Here is a 24,487-nt window from a genome sequence, read left to right as displayed (position 1 = left end):
CTTCCAGGTTCCCTGCTGCTCTGCGGGCAAAGCAGCTGCACACTTCTGCAATGCAGGTAACTCAACTGAGCAATGTCACCCCATGATTCATCCCTGATCTTCTATACAATAAATACTTTTGTTAATCCCCGAGCAATGGTTGATCTAATTTGTCCTTTCACAAATTAGTACTTACGAATTACCTTCTACTATGGAAAGTCAGTTTCTCAACATTTCTCCAGCCAGCCTGATTGACATGGGCATCCTGAAGCAATGTAGCAATTGTCTCATGTATACTGACAACCACTTGCTCCTAAATCAAACAAATACAGTATGGTAACTATACCATGAAATTAGAATCAGTCTTCTCACATAACAATAAGCAAGACATCAAACAGGTTGTCAGCAGACACACCTCTCCACTCACACAAGATATGGTCAAGACACATAAATCCACATACATGAAGGTACTCACTAAGAGCCTATCAAAAGACCAGAGACCTCCCAAGAGCAAACGATGTACACATACTGGTACATGAACAGAATACACCACTACACATAACAACACACATATCAGTGTCTCAACAATTAAGCCCCTAAGGCAATACACCTGAAAACCAAATGTCCTAGTCATTATCGACTCAATAGTGAGACACACAGATGTCCTGCTCACCAGGTTGGACAAGAAGAAAGTCACAGTCAACTGCCTGTCACATGCCAGGATCTGTCAAATCACTCATGCAGTCAGGTCACTCAGCAACAATTACCGTTATGACTCTGTCACAGTATGAGTGAGTGAATTACTTGACATGTACCTTTCTGGACTACGTGAAGCGAGACATGACTGAATGCTCAGAATTTTTGTCCCAGGCAGATATGTCCCTAGCCATAAGCAGTATTTTACCTTCACCTAGGATAACGCCACAATACAGACAAAAACTGATTAATTTCAATAATTGGCTTAGCTTCTCATGTCACTCTAGGGGGATCCAGTATCTGACAGCCTGGGAAGACATGGTAGACAGACTACACTGCTTTGCGAGAGATGGCCTTCACCTGTCTCCTCAAGACTTTTGGATACTGGCAAAGATGCTTGCCTCCCTCATAGTGCCTTTTTTAGGCAATTTCAAAACAACAAAACTTGTGATGTAAAGAAATCCACTAGAGACAACTCAAGGTCATGCTGCTTAATTGTAGGAGCCTAAGCAATAAATTGCAGTCCCTGGAAGCACTCCTCACCTTGGAAGATACAGATGTTTGTGCAGTCACTGAGACTTGATTCAGGGCCTTAGAGAGCACACTGGCTGTATAAGGCTACAATGCCTTTCACATGTTGAGATCTCAAAACAAGTATGAAAGAACCAAAGGTGGAGAGGTATACATCTTTATTAAATCCAAATACAATTTGAGACTGGTAACACAGTACAACTCTCCTGAGGAGCTACTCCAGGTCCAAAAAATAACTATAGGCAAAATACCTCTCCACATCATCACTAGCTACATGCCCCCCATCATGAAGCAAGAGAAGCAGTCTGCTTACTTGGACTTGCTAGAGTCACTCAGCATACAGCCAAACACCTTTGCCATGGGAGATTTCAACTATCCTTCCATCGACTAGACAACTTACATGAGCACAAACATGATCGCTCTGAGGTTCCTGGATTTTGTTAATCCAAGTGCCTGGAACAGTTGGCCTGCACCCCCACAAGGGGCTCAAATGTCCTAGACCTAGTGCTCACTGACATGGGGGGGGTCACTGCACTACCCCCTGTGTGTTGCCCTCCTTGGTAAGGTTAGACCAATCAGTATTGTTTGAAGTAAATATCATACCTGACACCTCCACAGGATCATAAAAACAGAAAAATCTCTCCAAAGCAAACTATAGCCTACTACACAATGGTATAAAAAGTTTCAAAGCCCTTGCTAACACAACCAACAATGATTCCTATGCAGAAGAGTACATAAATGGCCTATATAGTCACTTAAACAAATGTATTGACTCAGCTGTACCTGACAGGACTAAAACCAGGTCATCACGAAAAAAACAAGCCACCCTAGTAGACTGTAAATGTAAATAAGTTATATAACAAAAGAAAGAAACTGATATCTAAGAACAAGAGGGACCTTACTCAACAGGGGAAGAACACCCTCCACAACTTGAACAACAAATCAGATATCTTGTAAAGTCCTCTAAGGCTAGTTATGAGGCTAAATTAGCATCCCTAGATAAAGACAACCATAAGGAATTCTTTAGCAACAGTAATCCCCTTGCACAATTGAGGCCCATCAACTGACCCAGGAAACTATTGACCCATAAGCCTAACCAGCCTTGCTTGGTAAAACTATTGGACTTCTTTAAGAATGTCAGCAAAGCCCTGGATGAGGGCAAATCAGTGAATACTGCCTATGTTGGTTTAGCCAAAGCTTTTGACACAGTCCCCCACTCAGGGTTCATTGAGAAACTCTCCCACCTTGGGATTAACCTATATGTCCCTAGATGGGCAGCCAACTGTCTGACTGACAGGACTGACACTGTCAAAGTTGGGGAGTCCATCTCCACCAGTGCACCAGTTTCCAGTGGGGTACCACAATGATCTGTTTTGGGTCCTCTACTGTTTGTAATCTAGTTCTCTGAAGTTCAGTCTTCCAGCTTCTGCAAAGTGAGTCAGTAAATGGCACAAAGAAAGTAGATGGCCTGTGGCTACCAGGTTTACAAACTGGGTGCAATCAGTGCCAAAGTTACTGACTAAAATTAAATGCAAAAAATGCATCATTATTCCCTTTGGCAAAGAAGTAGCTCCTGCTAATTATGATACAGATCACACCCATCTAAGCTCAAACTCAGTGGGGCAAGACTTGGGAACACAGGATGATAGCATTCTAAACTTTGATCACTATGTGGCTGTACTGGTAAGGAAAGCCCTCTGCATCGCACATCTCATAAATAAGGGCATCGCATCCAAGACTAATGGGATTATAACTCCGCTGTACTCAACCCTTATCAGTCCACTAATTGAGTACAATGCTCCCTTCTGTATATATCTCACTAGACACCTGCAGCAACTAGAGAGACAACAAAGGTTTCTTGTACAGCTAAGACAGTTGTATTGGAAGCAAATAGTGGAAATCAGAAGAAGCTGAGAACTGAGATAGAAGGGAAAATAGTGGAACAAGTTAACCACTTCAAGTATCTGGGAGATGTGGTTGAGGAGAAGTACGAAATCCTGGAATGAGGATATCTGAGAATATACTCTTAATGTGATATTCTGGTTGGAAATAAGTGTATTCGTTTGTTAGGAGCACTGAAAAGGTGGTGGTTATAACTGATGGTCAACTGTTAACTCCACATAAGGATTTCCAGTGGTATCATGTGCACTCAGATCTACTTATACTGTTTTTGTCTTCTCTTTCCTAGAAATTGTTTTTTCAGGGCCTCAGCAATTCATGTTTATTCTCCTGTGTGTAATTTTTAATCGTGCAGGTTATATATATATATATATATATATATATGTACAGCACTCAACTTTCCTCACTGTCTAGAGGAAAACAGTTTCTAGTACTTAACAAATAAGCACCTATCCAGGCATGTCTAAGGGTCAGCCCCCAGTGTTTTCTCCTGTCTACCTGATGAATCTGGGCATCTTGGGGCAATGCAGTAATTGTCTCATGTACACAGACAACCCTCTCCTCCTACCACCCAACACTACAACCTGTGAGAGATGCACTTATATAGCCAAACTGGAAGCAAAGCTCTCTTCACCCAAGACTGGACTAGACAATCAAGAGGAGAAGGTAAACACTTGTACCACACCACACTCAGCACATAGTCCCTCAAAACCTACATCACCAAAACACACACACACATAGAAACACAAAACACACACCTACATTCGCGGAGGCTCTCAGTAAAAACCTTCCCAAGTAACAGGGACCTCCAAAGCAGAAACACAAGCAACCTCCACCCCCCAACACAACCCAAATGACACATAGCCCACAATCTCAATGTGCCACTCAACCACAGCCCATAAGGCATAACAACGTACCCAACACTCTAGTCATAGGTGACTCTATAGTCAGGCACACTGATGTTCTACTCACCAGGCTAAACAAGGAGAAAGTTACTATCAGCTGCCTGTCGGGTGCCAGGATCCGCCACATAACACATGCACTCAGGTCACTCCACAACAAGTACAAATATGACTCTGTCATTGTCCATGTTGGTGTGAATGACCTGAGACGTACCTCCTTGGACTACATTAAAAGGGACATGGAGGATCTGTCCGATCTTGTAGCCCAGGCAGGTATGACCCTAGCCCTGAGTAGCATCCTGTCATCACCCAGAATGATACCATAGTACAAGGACAAAATGATTGACTTCAACAATTGGCTAAGCTTCTGGTGTCATTCTAAGGGGATCCAGTATCTGTCTGCCTGGGATGACATGATCGACAAGCCACGATGCTTTGCCAGAGATGGCCTGCATCTGTCACCCCTGGGATTCCGGATACTGGCTAAGGCTCTAGCCACCCCTATAGTGCCTTTTTTAGGCAAGGTTCAAATGACAAATCCACCACCCTACCAGGTACAGGCAGGAAGAATCTGAGGGTATTGCTACTTAATGCTAGATGTCTAAACCTCAAAATGCACTCTCTCGAGGCACTCCTTAAAATGGAGAACATCGACATCTGTGCAGTGACAGAGACCTGGTTCAAGGCTCCAGAGAGTACCCCTGCATTACCAGGCTATAATTCATACCACACCTTTTGGCCACCTAACCTGGACCGAAACACTAAAAGTGGAGGTGTGTACATATTCATTAAGGATATCCACACCTCCAGGCTAGTTGCTCAGCATAATGCATCCGAGATTATCCAAGTGCAACTAACTCTGGGCATGACCGCAATCCAAATTGTAGCTTGCTACAGATCCCCCACCATGCCCCAGGATTCCCACTCCTCATTTCTTAATACACTGGAAAATATTAGGGTACAACCTAACACCCTAATAATGGGCGATTTTAACTACCCTACCATTAACTGGGAAAACTACTCATGTACCAACTCTTGTGCTCAACGTTTTCTGGAATTAATAAATTCCAATGCCATGGATCAACTTATCCACACCCCCACCAGGGGCAGCAATATCCTAGACCTGGTTATTACCAACATGGGCAACCATTGCTCCACACCAGAGGTCAATTCCTCGTTGGTCAGATCCGAACATAAGCTAATCACCCTATACATCCACATCCCTCCCCCACCCCCCATTAGGGAAACCACAGTAAAAAATGTCTCCAAAGCCAAATTCACTCTTCTTAAGACAGAAGTGGCAAACTTCACGACACCCATGCTGATGGACAATAGAGGTATGACTGCTGAATCCTACACAAATGCACTTTATAAGCACTTACATGAGTGCATGGATCATGCAATCCCTAACAGAACCAAGATGCTATCCTCCAAAAAAAAGAAGCCAATCTGGTGGTCCCCTGCCATAAACAAGCTCTACTACAGAAGAAAGAAACTGTTGCAAAAAATAGTAAAATCCCATGATTGGAGAAACTCCATGGTCAGCTTCAGTAAGAAGCTGAGATCCCTCATAAAATCCTCCAAAGCTAGTTATAAAAACAAAATTGCCACTGACTCTAAAGACAACCACAAAGCATTCTATAGCTATGTCAAGAATCTCAATGGCAACACTCAGATCTGCTCTGAATTACAGCACAATGGCATGAAATATACAGAACCAATGGATATTGCCAACATTCTGACAGATAGGTTCAATGCTAACTTTACCCCTCTGTCATCCCCTAAAGGGCCCATCTCTATACCAGAAGAATGCAAAGTTCCTGTAATCACGGCTGCACAGGTAAAAAACACACTATCCAAAGCCAAGAACACAGCATCCATGGGACCTGACGACATCCCAGGCTGTGTTCTACATGAACTACAGAATGAACTGGCACCCCACCTAAGTACCATGTTCAATCATAGCCTCACCCCAGGCTATGTGCCCACTGAATGGTGCACAGCAACAGTTATGCCATTCCGCAAAGGGGGAGCCACCACAGACCCCGGAAACTACCACCTCATTAGCCTAATGAGCCTGGTCTGCAAGGATATGCAGCGTATCATCATGGAACTTATAAACAATGACATTGGCAATCTCCAAACTCAGGACCCCACCCAGTTCGGGATTGTAAAAGGCAGATCATGTCTCCTAAACCTGATAGACTTCTTTGAAGCAGTCACCAAAGCCATAGATGAGGGTAACGTGGTTCACACAGCCTATCTAGATCTCGCCAAGGCTTTTGACACCATCCCCCACTCTGGAATTCTAGATAAACTCACTAAACTAGGTATAAATCCCTATGTCACAAGATGGGTTGCCAACAGGCTCACTGACAGAACCCACACTGTGAAAGTAGCAGACTCCAAATCCAGCTTCAGACCAGTGACAAGTGGAGTACCACAGGGTTCAGTCCTGGGTCCTCTCCTATTTGGTATCTACTTTTCTGAAGTACAGGCCAACATAGCAGGTCTTTGGTTAATGAAGTTCACAGATGACTGCAAACTAGGAGCCATGATCAAAACTCCAAAAGATGTGGACATCCTACAAAAGGGCCTTGCTAAGACAGATGCCTGGGGTCAAAGCCACGGCCTCAAGCTCAATGCCAAAAAGTGCATTGTCATTCCTTTTGGTAAAAACTCAGTACCCATGAACTACCACATAGGTGGTAGTCTACTTAACACCGAAAGTGAGATAAGAGACCTTGGGACACAGGTGGACAGTAGTCTCTCCTTTGATAATCCCATCGCCACAGTAGTCAGGAAATCCTTCTATGTGGCACACCTCATCACAAAAGGTTTCTCATCCAGGAAAAAAGAGGTCATTGTTCCCCTCTACTTGTCACTCATTAGATCCATTATAGAGTACAATGCCCCTTTTGGTATGTACCTCACAAGACATCTACAACAACTGGAAAGGCCACAGAAATACCTCACAAAGAGGATTACCGGCCTCAAAGAGATGCCATATGCAGACCGTCTCAAACAAATGCAGCTTTATTCCGTTGCATATCGCCTACTCAGAGGCAATCTCTGCCTAACACACAAAGCTATGTCAAACCCAGAACTTCTAGACATGCTCCACTTAAAGAAATCCCAATCCCTATGAGCTACACACTCTAGGGACCTAAACCTCGTCACCACAATAAACAGAACATGCTGAGGGATAGATTCATGTCCCAGAGACTTCCCATACTCTGGAACAAACTACCTATCTATATGAAACAAAGCTCCTCATTAGCACTGTTCAAAAAAAATTTTGATGATTGGATGGGAGATAGGAAATTCACCCCGGGGATCACTTCTGTGGCTCTGCTCGACGGTGGCACAGGAAAATAATTTTCTTGGGTGGCGAAAGGCAGGGTACCTTTGGCTAGTCTTATATAGGCCCTAGGGCCAATAGCCTAGTACCTACCTATGAACCTATATATATATATATATATATATATATATATATATATATATATATATATATATATATATATATATATATATATATATATATATATATATATCAAAACTTATCTCGGCGTGTGCATCCATGTTTTGTACATTTCTGAATCTGCCATGAATTGTAAAGTTATTAGACATGCAAAATGAGCAACAGGCATTTGGTGTCTATATTACGTCGACCATTTAGATTGTCGAATGCCTAAACATCGACATCTAAATGTCGAACGTTGAAAACAGTGACTGCCAATTACACAAATTTTTTCCCCATGAAAAAATGAGCTTGGCCAAAAAAAAAAAACAAACTTTAAAACCCTAACCCACACCACCCCTAACTAAATATATCAACTCCGAGATTGCACTACATTGGGGAAAAGGGCAAATCCCTGATGATGGCAAAGCAAATTTTTTCCCTGGGAAAAAACTCCACAGCTCATACGTTTGAACTGTCTGTCATTTTTTTCCCTGGGAAAAAAATTTGCGTAATTGGCTGGTCATGGTGTTCAGCGTTCAACATTTAGGTGTCGACGTTTAGGCGTTCGACAATCTAAATGCTAGATGATGTGATAGAAACCCAGCACTTGTTGATGGTTTCTGTCACTGTACCACTTTAGATAACACTAGTATATGGTAGAAACTGTTTGGAGGGTTCCAACCATAATCTAGTGAAGCACTCCTTGAAAGCTAATAACATCCTTCGGAATAATTAGTGATATAATTTCATTACTTTCATCTAGATGTGGGCATGGTTTTATTATATACTCTTATGTTTCATACTGGCTTTAAAATCGTTCTTTTTCATATGATATTTAAGGTTTTTAAATGGAGATCTTGTCAGGTCTGCTGAATAGCTCTTTTGAGGATTTGTGGGCTAAGAGCTATGAATGTACTTTTCTGCTGTGCTTTGTATTACCACTTTGATTATAATTGTGCGTGTGTGTGTGAGGGGGGGGGTCCATGTTTCAGCTACTTTGCATTTTAAGCAACTTGATATTTATTTTCTGTAGACCTGGGGCATAGTTGTGTCAGCTGCTCTTTATTAGTTCTAGTTATCTAGAAATGCAGTATGTTGACTTTGCAATGGTCAGTACAACACCTACACACAGTTATTACCCACACATTTCATGTGGTACAAGTAACAGGCAAGTAGCACTTATTTACCTCTTCCTTACTGTACATTTGGTGTACATAATGTGTGCTAACTGGTTTAGCTCTTTGCTTTATGATGGTGCAACTTTGTTTTCTTCATTTTTCCACTGATTTGTCATTATTAAGAGCTATATCACATTTTTTCTGGATGCAAGTGCATGTCCTGTCTTATCAATCACTGCAGTTGTGTGCCCAGCTAAACTAACAATAACATTATAGCACAATGGGACAGTTATGCCCCTCATTTCTACGACTGGATTTTACTGTATTTTACACTTTGATTTGCCATGTTTCTTTATCACTGAAGAGATGCGCTGATGTAATTATTAATTATTTCATAACATTCTGAACAGTATAACATATGTGCTATGGCAAAAATAAAATAAATCAAAGTAATCCATAATGAACATTACCTTGTCCTTTTTTGAGGGGAAGGAGTTTTACTTTTTGATTTTAGAATTGCATACCTCTCACCTATCTGTGATTTTACCTCATACTTTTGATCTGTCTGTCATAAAATGTTTAATTTTCTGGTAAATCACAGAGGATTATAATCTGTCAAAAATGCCAGACACTGGAGTTTCATACTTGTAACAAAAAACATTCACTGGAAGGCAGCAGAAACACCACAAGTAAAATAATTTGTATTTTTTCATAGAGAATGGTTGGTCAACTGCCTGTTCACAATTCCCTCTAACCTCCTGACTGGTTATGGGGCTAATAAAGAGTCACTGTCATTGGCCCTAGTCAAAGAAGGAATTTCTGAAGAGTTTAAAATAAAATTAGATGAATGAAAGGACATAAAGTAGTAGTAAGAGTTCTTAAGTTGTTAGTACCAGGACAAGCAACTCCTTTATAAGCATTGTTGTCTCTAACAAGCTTTTCCTTCTTTCTTTCAATGATAGTAGAAGCATCCCTCTGCACTGAAGCAGAAATGGTTTCAACTTCTGCATGAACAGATGTAACATTTAACCGAGAGGAAATTAGCAGATCCAATGCCTTAATTTCATTATTAATGACTCTAATACAGTCTTTATTATATTCCATCTGAAGTTTTACCAACTTCAGACCAGCGTCATTGAAAAATTCTGTTAACTGCTGAAAGAATGGTCTTGTGCAGTGACTCCATTAGGGTATATGTACATTCTCACTCTTAGGACAATTTTAAGGTGGAAACATTGTTCAAAGTACAATCTCTGTGAATAAATATGAATTATTTTACTTGTGGTGTTTCTGCTGCCTTCCAGTGAATGTCTGGGGGTTTTTTTGTTATAAATTTGTTTCTACATTCTATGGAGTATTTTGGCCTTTTCGCAGTTTCACACTTCTTGGGCCTTTGTTCCCCCATTACGTTTACCAGAAATCATGAGAAAAGAGGTTAAGAGGTATGTCATTCCAAATGCTCTGACTGATGCTGACAGACTAAAAATAATAAGCATGCTTTCTGTAAGGCTGGAACCTGGCCAGAATGTAAAACAGTATTGAGAAGTACTCCAAAGTAGTTGTAGGTAATAAATAAATACCACATTCTGTTGTGTTCATTTTCTCCAAGCAACTTGATGATTCATTCCACACCTCCAGCCAGTCACTCCCTATCATATCCTGCAGCCAGCGAGTTGCACAGGAACACTGTAGAGGATTTCCACGCACGATCCTGGGAACCAGAAAATGAAACATATATATATATATATATATTTTTTTTACAAACGCATTGAAAGAGATGATTTTCATAAAGCTACTTTTTTTTGTTTGTTTTCTGTGGCACAAGATGTATGTGAAGTGAATTTAAAGAAATAACACAGGTGATCCAGGGCTTGAATCCAGTTTGTGTCCAAAATAACTGTTAGTAGTTTTGCTTAGATACACTGTAACAACTTGACAAGTTATTTAAGTTATTTAGTTTCATTCCACTATCTTTCAATAGTCCTGTAAAAAATCACTTTGCAAGAGGGATCATGTAGTAGGAAGATATTCCCTAATGGCTAGCAGTAGTTCCGTTTATCCACTATGAGAAGGAGAAACCAAAGACAATTAAAGAAACTAGCTGCAGACAAACTACGCCCAATTAGCCTAAGAGCAGTCTCACAATATTGTCTAAGCAAGTCTCCAAAAAAAAAAAAAATGAAAGGTACCTGTGTCTTGTGGGTCATAACTGGGTGAACAGATGTGTAGCTTGCTACTGTGGCACCCAGGGCCATCCCTGAAAAAAAGGCTCTTCAGACACAAAGAGCAGAAAATAATAATAATAATAATAATAATAATAATAATAATAATAATAAAAAATCTTTTCAAATGAAACTGTGGCAGTTGTTACAGTTCATGCCTGCTAGATAAAGTATTTCATTTATAAACACTGCATTTTGGACTTGAAGAGTAATAAAAAAGCTGTCTTTTTAAACCAAAGCAAACTGCTTGCTACACTTGTAGCAAGCAGCTGCTATAGTTATGCCTGCCACACATGGAGTGTTAAAGTGTATCAGTTCTGATCGCAGGAGTGCAAATCCAGAATTAAAAAGCCGGTAATACACTGAAATCTAACTGACTTCTGTCAATCACATGCCCTAACACTTTATACCAGGTGCAGCTGCCACTTTGCCCCATCCTATCTATGCCACTGTGGATGACAAAACTGAAATAAACAGAAATTAAACAACCTATTCTTCCAAATAAAAAAGCATGTAAGAGCAGTACCTTAGTTAAAATAAGTTACGTAGAAAGAGGGGTGCATATAGTTTGACAGCAGCTAAGAATTACTTGGCCCAGTTTGGTTGCCATTTAAAACATAGCAGCTATCCCATATCTTACTCTTCCTCCTATCCTCAGAAAAAAGTGATCGCCCAAAATATTGTTTCAGTTCTCCACTGCTGTCTTTTGTCACTTAGCAACATACCACAGAAACAGTCTGTTCTGCAATAAATGGAGTGAAGAAGCAGAGTAGAATTCAGACTCAAGAATCCAATGCCAAAAGACAAAAAACAACATTTACTGAAAAACTTTCGGGTCACAAACACCCTTCGTCAGTGCTACTATCATGAAAGTAAAAAATACATTAAAATAGGAGTTCGTAAAAAACACATGATTATAGCCAGCCTATCACAGAATACTAATGATACCCCTCACAATATACACTTTGTAATGATGCATATGTATATGTAAAAAAGTTATATAAAATAATTTAAAAATTCATATGTAAATATATATACACGTACCATACACATATATATAAACATATACATAAACTATAAATTTTCTGCCTTTTTTTTACTAAAATGGGCTTCAAGCTAGCAGAATTATTTAAACCAGGTAAAGAATCTGCCTATAACCTAACTATCCATTCATACTCTTTTAAGTTCAACAATTTGTTAATGTTACCACTCCTATTACTAACATATACTACATCAATAACTTTGAATTTAAATTGATGTTCTTGACCTTTTTCAGAAATGTGTTTATTTAATGCATTAGCTTTGATGTTTCTTCTAATATCAGACATGTTCAGCTATATGTTCTCTTAATTTCCTTATAGTTTTTATAGAGTGGTACAGGATATGTACGAGGGTAGTGTGACAGCAGTGAGGTCTGCGGTGGGAGTGACAGATGCATTTAAGGTGGTGGTAGGATTACATCAAGGATTAGCTCTGAGCCCTTTCTGTATTTGCAATGGTGATGGACAGGTTGACAGATCAGACAGGAGTCCCCGTGGACTATGATGTTTGCAGATGACATTGTAATCTGTAATGAGAGTAGGGAACAGGTGGAGGAGACCATGGAGAGGTGGAGATATGCTCTAGAGAGAAGAGGAATGAAGGTCAACAGGGCTAAGAATATTTGTGTGTGAATGAGAGGGAGGATAGAGGAATGGTGAGGATACAGGGAGTAGAGGTGGCGAAGGTGGATGAGTTTAAGTACTTGGGATCAACAGTTCAGAGTAATGGTGAGTGTGGAAGAGAGGTGAAGAAGAGAGTACAGGCAGGATGGAGTGGGTGGAGAAGAGTGTCACGAATGATTTGTGACAGACTAGTACCAGTAAGAGTGAAAGGGAAGGTCTACAAGAGGGTAATGAGACGAACTATGTTATATAGGTTGGAGACAGTGGCATTGACAAAAATGCAGGAGTCAGAGCTTGATGTGGCAGAGTTGAAGATGTGAAGATTTGCACTGGGTGTGATGAGGATGGACAGGATTAGGAATAAGTATATCAGGGGGTCAGCTCAGGTTGGATGGTTTGGAGACAAAGCCAGAGAGGCAAGATTGTGTTGGTTTGGACATGTGCTGAGGAGGGATGCAGAGTATATTGGGAAAAAGATGCTAAGGATAAAGCTGCCAGGTAACAGGAAAAGAGGAAGGCCTAAGATAAGGGTTATGGATGTGGTGAGAGAGGACATGCAGGTGGTTGGTGTGACAGAGCAAGATGCAGAGGACAGGAAGAAATGGAAACAGTTTATCTGCTGTAGTGACCCCTAACGGGAGCAGCCGAAAGAAGAAGAAGAAGAATTTCCTTATAGTTTATCCAACATACAATGATGAACATGAAGTACAAGTAGCTAAGTAAACAATATTAGTAGTATTACAGTTTGCTGAACAATCAAACATATAGTCTTTATTAGTTGTGGGGTGTTGAAAAATGTTATTCTCTGTATAAATATTCATACAACAACTACAGTTTAGACATTTTGTTGTACCTGGTTTGCTAAAAATATTTTTTATGCTGCCAGTTTGTTTAAAGTCCTTGTAGCACAACCTTCTCTTTAAATTATTTTGATTTCTGTAGGCAAAAAATGGTCTATCACCACAAATTTGTTGTAACACAGGCATTGCCATCAAATTGTCCAATTTCTTTCTATGATTTTCTTACTTCAGCAGTTTGTATATTATAAGTAGTTAAACAAGTTATGTTATCATTTTTGTTCTTCTGTGTTATAATACATCAACATCACTATCCAAGAATATAGGTTTAATACTGTTATGTATTTGATCACAGACTTCCTCATAAACCTTTTTCACTTTTCCTAAATCATATCCACTTTCATAAAATCCTTGCATCATATCTTTTGCCTGTTGTCTGTTTTTTAAGAACTCCTATTTAAATGTTGTATATTTTGTACTTTCATTATAGTAGCACTGAGGAAGGGTGTTTGTGACCGGAAAGCTTTGCAATAAACATTTTTTTTGTCTTTTGGCATTGGATTCTTGAGTCTGAATTCTACTACTGCTTCTTCGTGCCATTTATTGCAGCAGTACAAACTGCTTTTGTGACATTAGGCTTCTGTCAGTACTGTGAGTGACAGAATTGAGGGAGTATTCTTCCAGCCAGCCAGTAAAATGGAAGAAGTAAATGAGTTTGGTCGTTCTGTGAAAACTCTTCTTCTGAAAGAAGGTAATCCTTTATTATCAAAGACTATTACAGCACCAGCATCTGTGGTAACCACTGACCAGTCTATAGATGATTTTAAAAGAACATTGTTGGATTCATTAGAAAAGAAAGTGCAGGCATTTAAGCAGCTCCAATTGCAGCGGTTAACCTTTCAAGCTTATTTGGAACTGGGAATAGTGCCTTGTGGACTGAGGGTGCTTAAAATGCTTTCTTATGCCAACACACATCCAGAACTTAACAGTGGCAGCAGTTAAATTTAAAGTTAAGCACAGATTATATGCACTTAATGAATAGCTTCTTTGAGAATATTGAGAAAGAACTTAAAGATGACATGTCTAAACTGGAGAATGAATTGTTAAATATGCCCTGATTTCCTGGTGTATCAACTACATACCAGAATATGCTTGACAGAATGTATTTGTTTGATACTAGGATAGAAATGAAAAAAAAATGAATAAAATAAGTCAAGACATGAATGACTTCAGACAAGGACACATTTTTTTTCTTGGCCTAAATCAGATTATGTAAAAAATCAACAAAATAAATTAAAAACTAATAAAATCAGCGATTTGGACAACTTTAAGATGGTTAGAGTTGATGAGACAGTTTTGCTTATCAATGGGAACACTGCATCCTCTGTATCAGCCTCTGAGCCTTCCAACCAACAAACATCTTTGGTTCTGCCAATAGTGACATCAGCAGCTGGTGTAATATAAGAGATTACAAGAGGAAATATCATATCATTGCTGCAGCCTTCCTTTGTCCTGAAAGAGTGCTCTTCAAACTATCTGGAGATATACAGAGCTGAGAATATTTTTCTGGCACTTCAGAGTTGTGTACTGGTAATTGATGTTTGACTAATTTTATATCACTGCTGGCTGACTTCAGAGTTGTGCACTGTTATTTTTTCTTCACTGTATAGTTTTTCAGATCTCTGTTGAAGGGGTTGATTTTCCCATACCCACCCTCCCGATTTCTGTGTTGTTGTTTAAATTTGGAGGCTTTTGCAGTTGCACACCCCCACTGTAGATTTGATCTGGGACACTCCCCACAGTCCCATCTCATTACCTCATTCTACCTAATAGACTCCTTCTGCATTGTTTTTAGTCATTTTAAATTTAATTGCATTTTTTAAACTGTTTGGTCTAACATTGTTACATACTCAAGTGTGCTAGCTTGCACTGCATTTGAACTGTTTTGACTGCTGTTTTAGCTACCTTTCTGTATATATAACAAAAAAATATATCTTTCCTGTAACTAGTGTAGTCCAGATTCAGATGTGCTGTATCCAGGACTGTATGTAAGCTTCTAAGCCCCCCCTCAAGCTTTCTGTGTTGGAGGGAAGCCTTCTAGCTTAGTGGGAATGGTAAGCAGTAGGTAACCTATCTACCACATAAGGAGTGGTTTTGGCCCATAAATTGTAGTTATTGGACATTTGGGAACTTTTTTCATCTCTCTCTCAACTTTCTGATTTAAAAGCCTACATTTGCACTTGTTTCCCCCCTTTCCTGTAACTAGTTTAGTCCAGATACAGATTCTTAGTTTTAGCACTTGAATTTGCTTATTCATGATCAGCACTTGTTCAGAACTTGTAAGCACTAAATAAGCTACTAATTACTACAGCACTTAACCTTCCTCATTACCTAGAGGAAAACAGTTTTGGTACTTACTTTCCTCACTTGCTTAGAGAAAAACAGCTCTTGTACTCACTTTTCTCACTTATCTAGAGGAAAATAGTTTTTTATTGAGGCATGTCCAAGGGTCAGCTCCCAGTGTTCTCTCATGTCTATCTGATGAATCTGGGCATCTTGGGGCAATGTAAGAAATTGCCTCATGTACACAGACAACCCTCTGTTCCTACCACCCAACATTACAACCTGTGAGAGATGCACTTATCTAGCCAAACTGGAGGTAAAGCTCTCTCCAATCAAGACTGAACTTGACAGTCAAGAGGAGAAGGTAAACACTTGCACCACACAACACTCATCACATAGTCTCACTAAATCTACACCACCAAAATCCACACATAGAAACAAAAAAAAACATTTACGGAGGCTCTCAATAATAATCTGCTCAAGCAACAGAAACCTCCAAAGCAGAAATGCAAGCATCCTCCACCCCCAACACAACCCAAATGACACATAGCCCACAGACTCAGTGTGCCACTCAACCACAGCCAATAAGGCGAAACAACGTACCCAACACACTAGTCATAGGCGACTCTATAGTCAGGCACACCAATGTCCCACTCACCAGGCTAAACAAGGAGAAGGTTACTGTCAGCTGCCTGTCAGGTGCCAGGATCCGCCACATAACCCACGCACTCAGGTCACTCCACAACAAGTACAAATATGACTCTGTCATTGTCCATGTTGGTGTGAACAACCTGAGACCTACCTCCCTGGACTACATGAAAAGAGACATGGAAGCGCTCTCCGATCTTGTAGCCCAGGCAGGTATGACCCTAGCCTTGAGTAGCATTCTGCCATCACCCAGAATGATGCCGCAGTACAAGGACAAAATGACTGACTTCAACAATTGGCTAAGCTTCTGGTGCCATTCTAAAGGGATCCAGTACCTGTCTGCTTGGGATGACATGGTCGACAGACCACGATGCTTTGCCAGAGCTTGCACCTGTCACCCCTGGGATTCCGGATACTGGCTAAGGTTCTTGCCGCCCCTATAGTGCCTTTTTTAGGCAAGGTTCAAATGAGAAATTCACCACCGTAACAGGAACAGGCAAGCAAAAACTGAGGATGATGCTACTCAATGCTAGAAGTCTAAATCTCAAAATGCACCCACTTGAGGCACTCCTTAAAATGGAAAACATCGATATCTGTGCAGTGACTGAGACCTGGTTCAAGGCTCCAGAAAGCACCCCTGCACTACCAGGCTATAACTCATACCACACTTTTCAGCCATGTATCCTGGACCGGAACACCAAAGGCGGGAGGTGTGTCCATATTCATTAAGGATATCCACACATCCAGGCTAGTTGCTCAGCATAATGCAGCCAAGGTTATCCAAGTGCAACTAACACTGGGCAAAACTGCAATCCAAATTGTAGCTTGCTACAGATCACCCACCATGCCCCAGGATTCCCACTCTTCTTTTCTTGATGTACTGGAAAATATTAGGGTTCAACCAAACACCCTAATAATGGGCGATTTCAACTACCCCACCATTAATTGGGAAAACAACTCATGTACCAACTCCTTCACTCAACGCTTTCTGGAATTCATAAACTCCAATGCCCTGGATCAACTTATCCACACCCCCACCAGGGGCAACAATATCCTAGATCTAGTCATTACCAATATGAGTGACCGGTGTTCCACACCTGAAGTCAACGCCTCATTGGTCCGATCCGACCATAAGCTAATTACCCTAGATATCCACATCCTGCCTTCACCCTCCATTAAGGAAACCATGGTAAAAAATTTCTCCAAAACCAACTTCATGCTTCTTAAGACAGAAGTGGTGAACTTCATGACACCCATGCAGATGGACAATACAGTTACGACTACTGAATCCTAAACAACTGCACTTTATAAGCACTTACATGAGTGCATGAATCTTACTATCCCAAACAGAACCAAGACGCTATCCTCCAAAAAAAGTAAGCCAATCTGGTGGTCCCCTGCCATAAACAAACTGTACAACAGAAGGAAGAAACTCTTGAAAAAGAGAGTAAAATCCCACGAGTGGAGGAGCTCCCTGGTCAGCCTCATTAAGAAGCTGAGATCCCTCATAAAATCCTCCAAAGCTAGTTATAAAAACAAAATCGCCACTGATTCTAAAGACAACCACAAAGCATTCTATAGCTATATCAAAAATCTCAATGGCAACACTCAGATCTGCTCTGAGTTACAGCACAATCGCACTAAATATACAGAACCAACTTATATTGTCAACATCCTGGCAGATAGGTTCAGTGCTAACTTTACCCCCCTCTTACCCCCTAAAGGGCCCATCTCTATACCAGAAGAATGCAAAGTGCCTGTAATCACGGCTGCACAGGTAAAAAACACACTCTCCAAAGCCAAGAATACAGCATCCATGGGACCTGACAACATCCCAGGCTGTGTTCTACATGAACTACCCCACCTAAGCACCATGTTTAATCATAGCCTCACCTCAGGCTTTATGCCAATTGAATGGCACACAGCGAAAGTTATCCCACTCCACAAAGGGGAGCCACCACGGACCTCAGGAACTACTGCCCCATTAGCCTAACGAGCCTAGTCTGCAAGGCCTTGTAATGTATCATCATGGAACTTGTAAACAAAGACATTGGTAATCTCCAAACCCTGGACCCCACCAATTTCAGGTTTGTAAAAGGCAGATCATGTCTCCTAAACCTGATAGACTTCTTTGAAGCAGTCACCAAAGCCATAGACGAGGGTAAGGTGGTTCACACAGCCTATCGAGATGTCGTCAAGGCTTTTGACACCATCCCTCACTCTGGAATTATAGATAAACTCACTAATCTAGGTATAAATCCCTATGTCACAAGATGGGTTGCCAACTGGCTCACTGACAGAACCCACACTGTGAAAGTAGCAGACTCCAAATCTGACTTCAGTCCAGTGACAAGTGGAGTACCACAGGGTTCAGTCCTGGGCCCTCTCCTGTTTTCTGACATACAGGCTAACACAGAAGGTCTTTGTCTAATGAAGTTCACAGATGACTGCAAACTAGGAGCCATAATTGAAACTTGTAATGATGTGGACATCCTACAAAAGGGTCTCACTGAGACAGAAGCCTGGTGTCAAAGCCATGTCCTCAAGCTCAATGCCAAAAAGTGTATTGTCATCCACTTTGGTAAAAACTCTGTACCCATGATCTACCACATAGGTGGTAGTCTACTTAACACCGAACATGTGATAAGAGACCTTGGGACACAGGTGGACAGTAGTCTCTCCTTTGATAATCACATTGCCACAGTAGTCAGGAAATCCTTCTATGTGGCATACCTTATCACAAAAGGTTTCTCATCTAGGAAAAAGGAGGTCATTGTTCCCCTCTACTTGTCACTCATTAGACCCATTATAGAGTACAGTGCCCCTTTTGGTATGTACCTCACAAGACATATACAACAACTGGAAAGGCCACAGAAATACCTGGCAAAGAAGATTAACGGCTTCAAACAGATGCCCTATGCATATATATGACCCAGTGATTCTAAAGGCATATGGTGATTGAACTGGTATCTCTAAGTCATCTGTAGACATACATGCAGTATGTGTGATACAAAAGAAAGGCCTGGCAATCTACTTTAATTTGCTACTTCCTAGTAAACTCTGTGGATGGTGGCAAATGTGCATAGGGGGCATTTAATTTCTATTGTGATTTATTATATCTATGGACCTTAGAAGGGCAGTGGTTGCACTGTGATTGGGTATAAAATTGTGCTGTGAGGGAGGGAGGAGGTTATGAGAAGTAATATGTGTAGTAAATTGAGACTGAATACATCTTTCCAAAATGTTGGATAAGAATGAGAGAATGGTGATTGGTCTATAGTTTGTGAGCTTGGTTGATAAGTCACCGATATGGAAGTGTATTATATAGGATATTTTCCAGAAGGTGGGGATATATTTACCTTGGAGAGAGTTTTTTGTTAGACTCGAGACAGGATATGTACAGGCTATCTGCAGGGAGTTTGAGGTATTCAGGTGGAAGTTGGTCAGGAACAGTGGTTGCTGTCTAAAGGGTGTATAGATTTGTTTGAATTATAGATGTTGGTACTGAAGTGATTGTGAAGGTCTGTTGTGACTTCAATAATTAGCGTGGGATGGCTGCATTTGTAGTAGTTTTGTTTTGTAGGAGGGAGATTAATATATTATTATAAAATGTGAATTAAACTATGAGCAATGTTTTGGAAGTTACTGGTTAGGGATGGACTGGATTGGGTTGATTTTTCAGGACTGTGCAATGTATTTATTGATTTCCAGAAGTTTTTTGATTTTTTTTTTGATGAAGAATTGTGGGTGTTGCTATTTTAAGCTTTTTTTGTCCAGTTTTATGCATTGTTTGCTATAGTTCCTAACTGCCTATATTGTTGAAGGGATATATGAGACTTGGTTTGTAGCCATGCCAGGTCTTATCTCTAAATGGCATGAGTTGCTTTGTTTTTTTTTTTAAGTTGACCAATTTGCTGGATGTTTCTAATTATTTAGCTTCTTAATAGTGCGTGCTGTGCCAGGATATTTTGAAATATTGTATTAAATGAGTCTCCTGCTTCCTCAAGGGAAGAGACTTAAGTGGAGCCCAGTTGATCTGTAGAAGGCTGGAAGGAAAAGTTTTTTTGTTTTTTGAAGTTACTGATGTTTCTGACTGCATTATAGTTCTGAATCGTGGGGGCTGTTTGGGGTGTTTGATCATGCAGCTTAGCTGGTGATTGCTTATGCTACAAATAAATAAAATAAATAAATAAACAACATTTTCCTTTGCCAGCTCCTACCCCTTTATAATCCCTATCACCTTCTACACAACAAGCCCTTCTGCCACTTGCCCTTAGTTTCCTTCCTTCTGTAATCTCGGTTTTACATTTCAGTTTCTTACTGACTCTGCTACTTTAGCCATCTTCTTGAAATACTCACCATCACTATCTTAGAACCAGGTTATATAGCACTAAGTACCCTAATACTTTTACCCAAACTATCCTTGACTCCTCTGTTCAACAATGCTTCTCTCTCTCTTCTAGCTTTGCCTACTATGTACACACAGACTATTGTCTTTACCTCCGTTCCATTTATTCCTAACATCTGTGCTGTAACCCCCCTTGCCCATGCCTTATAAGTCATATCTAATATCCGTTTGTTACATACATTACACATGAACTGTTGTGTACTAAACATTTTATACTTGGAATCTACTATCATGTATAGTGTTGTTATAGAATAATTATTTATTTGCATTATATCTTATGAACTACCTATGTAATGTATCTTTGTAAAAAATTGTTTAGTCATGATTTTCTTAAATGTATCTGATGAATTGTTTTTCCCCAGGCCTCTGTAGAGAATGAGATTTTCCCAGTTAGACTTTCCCAGTCATAAAAGACAAAAATAAAATAAATTTCTTTATGGAACAACACAGTTCTGCATGCTGAAACATGGAGGATCAGTTACTCAAACTCATCTCTGCCTATACTAAGCGTCAGACTCCTTTCTACCTTCTGCATCAACCCCAGACACTTTGAAGGTTTTAGAGTTGTGAAACATGTCTGTTCCATCTTCCAACCTATCGCTCTCAATGACAAATCAAATCATTATCTGGGTTACTTGTTTCTCTCTTACTGGATGATTCCTGACTGTCTGGGTTTATTCTTTTCCATACTAACAGAATCTGTAATTCAATCAGTGTTCCTCCATTTCAACATTATTTTTGCTAGAATCTGGCATCTCTTAAGTGACACACCTGAAGATCAAAATATGAAAAAGTATTCATCAGATTAGTTATTACAAAATATCTAAAATAAGTTACCTACTATCATGAGAGGTGATTAATTTTGTATTGTTTGCTTGATGACATTTGGGTGGTCTTTTTGGTTGTGCAGCTGTTCATTCTAATCCTAAAAACATTACAGATCGGTCTAAATACGAAACAGGAGACTAATCTATTAAGCATGTCATGCATTCCAAAAGAGAAATGTGACAGTTTGTTATAACATAATATGCCATGCTAGCTACGCTACGTTACAAAAAGGGACGAAAACTCACAGCATGTAGTGCGGAGGTATATTGCAATAAACATAAAAATGTAATAAAGTGACTACTGAAAGAGCAAACTTAATTTGTTTTTTATTCCAGGATTGTGATTTGAAATAATGTTGCTTCCCTGAAACTTAGTGAGGCAGACTAAGTGATATTTACCATGTGTACGATTCATACTATTACTAATTAAACAGGATGGCATATCAGCATTAATGGAAGTAAATTCTCTGAATTTATGAATTATCTAGAGAGATGTAAGAATTATGCATTTGTGTGTTTCATGTTTTTGCTCAAATCTGACTAACTTTAAATGGATAATTAATTGCTGGGATAATTGCAGCTGAATTGAATGTACATCAGGGCGGATACGTTTTAGAATTTTTATTACGTGTTCATAGGAACAGGAAAAAGGAAGGCCTGATGGAAACATTTAAATATCTCATGAGAGTAAATAGAGGACAAATAACATTTTATAGTAAAGAAACTCGAGAAAAATGAATGAAAATGGGGATAAACTCAAAAGTGACTCAAACTTGAAATCCTAAACTACAGAAACCGTTTACAACAGTGGCAAACCTAAGCAATGTGTGTAAGAAGCATAAATGATTCATTACAGATGAGACGGCAAAGAGCACAATAGTTAGAAAGTTAGTCTTGTTTCTAATAATTATGAAGCCAGCACAGAAGAGCTAGGCTGTCTTTATTTATGATCACACCTTCCCATCATTTCTTCAGCAGTACTATCAAACTGATGTATTGACATTCCTTTGCTCAACTTATGAGTCCCAAGTACAATTATTTATTCATGTTCAAGCTTTATTGGCATAAACGGTGAAAAAATATAATTTATTTGATGTTTATCTTGTTTACAAAGGAGATATGCTAAATACACTCAAGATTCAATTTATTCTTTCTTTATCTGTACAGAGAATTAAAACAAGTTCATTCAGATATTTAAGGGTCACAGAATCTAAACTGAGTCTCTGATTGTTTGTATTAATTTGGAAATTTTTCCTGCAGAACCACAGTAACACATCCCTGTCAGTCCTATACAAAGGAGCCTTGCATTGTAAAGTTTTAAGGCATATTAGCTGCCTTCACTACCTATGTAGTTCTGAAACAGTTTTTACAGACAGTACCCAATGGTAACATCTTACTTGGCAGCCTCATCCATCAGATTGCAGAACACACAGAGACTTCTAAATGGCGTCTTGTATCAGATATTCTGGAATTATTAAAGACTATACTAAGACTTCATCCTTTTGATTCAGAATGACTCCCTTACACTCCGGTTAACTGCAGTAACCGCAAGGTACAGTTTATGCAATCAGCTAAAAATCTGATTGAGAAACATGTTTGGTTACAATAAGGAAGACCTCATTATCACCTAATTTGCACATCTCTGAATCATGTGTAATTACTGCCAGTACTAAACAATACTTATCAGTGGTAATTATTTATAATGGCCCATTTATCACATTGGCACAATCACCCCTCCTCATGCACTCTCTCACACTCATGCAGACATTCATATAAACACAAAGACACACACACACACACACACACACACGCACACACACACACACACACACACACACACACATACACACACACACACACACACACACAGGCACTCACTGTACATGACATACCCCCTCAATTACACTCATGGGCACAATCACCCATACACACACACACACACACACACACACACACACACACACACACACACACACACACACACACACACTCACGCGCTTTCTTACACAACCCCAACCTTACTTCTCTGCTTCATTTTTCCTAACTTTACCTGTAATGCAGTCTACCTCATTGAAAGTAAAGTTGGGACATGGCCGAGCCATATTACTTAATGCAGCTGTGTGCCTGAGTGATTTTTTTTTAATCTCTAAGCAGTGCAACTTCCTTCCCACAAGCTTTTCTTGGGACAGACACATTTAGTATTATCCCCTTCCCTAGAATGCCTCATTCGCAAATAGCATGGCTTTGAAGATGTCCCACCATAGTTATTGTACGGACAGCCTGGACAGGGTAAAATCATTACAGTGAATCTGTCTCTGAATCAGAAAGGGTTTCTTACATGCTGTTAGCCACACATGTTTACATTTGTCTATCAAAGTAGCCTTTTTAGAATCCAAGCCCATATCTCCAGTATAAAATATATAAAACAAAAAAATCCTTTTTTCTTTATTTTTATTCAGCATGTTTACATGTTCTTGGGGAATGGAGCATCCAGGTAAATTTTGCAGTCTAAGTGAGCTGAGGAATATGAGTTAGGAATGGTAGATAAAGAGTGAAAGAGGGAAAAGTTGGGGTTTGACAGCTGTGCTAAATGATTCAAAGGGAAAAAAACGGGCATGGGCTCTGAAGTCAGCTTGCTCTCAAGCAGTAAAACCCAGAAGGTATTATTTGATTATATAACAAACATTAAACTGTATTGCTATCTGTATGCTGTCTTTCAGTAATTTTACATATTTACAATATGTGCCTTTTTATTTAGGAAGTTTAAATGTTTAAATTTATAGACTTCAGAAGGCTGCACACAGAGCTCTTATAGGTTCAAAGGTTCATAGGTAGGTACTAGGCTATTGGCCCAAGGGCCTAAGTAAGCCCAGCCAACAAGGTTCCCTGGCTTATGCCACCCAAGAAAGTTATTTTCCTGTGCCCCTGTCGAGCAGAGCCACTGAAGTGATCTCCGGGGTGTATTTCTTATTTCCCATCCACTTATCAAG

The 24,487-nt window shown here is 39.8% G+C and overlaps 1 protein-coding gene across 1 annotated transcript in view; it reads right to left on the bottom strand.

The window, feature by feature from the left end:
* The window catches only part of NTRK1 (neurotrophic receptor tyrosine kinase 1), a 921,476-nt gene that overhangs the window by 558,242 nt on the left and 338,747 nt on the right, over nucleotides 1–24,487 (bottom strand). The window contains exon 5 of the mRNA XM_044079803.1: nucleotides 10,169–10,299. Coding sequence (XP_043935738.1) covers nucleotides 10,169–10,299 — 131 coding nt within the window. The remainder of the gene's footprint in view (nucleotides 1–10,168; nucleotides 10,300–24,487) is intronic.

This window comes from Protopterus annectens, chromosome 8.part0 (genome assembly GCF_019279795.1).
Source record: "Protopterus annectens isolate FY-2018-M chromosome 8.part0, PAN1.0, whole genome shotgun sequence".
NCBI classification, from domain to species: Eukaryota; Metazoa; Chordata; order Ceratodontiformes; family Protopteridae; genus Protopterus; species Protopterus annectens.
Note: the sequence above shows the minus strand (reverse complement) of the source record. Positions and strands in the feature narration are given on the sequence as shown.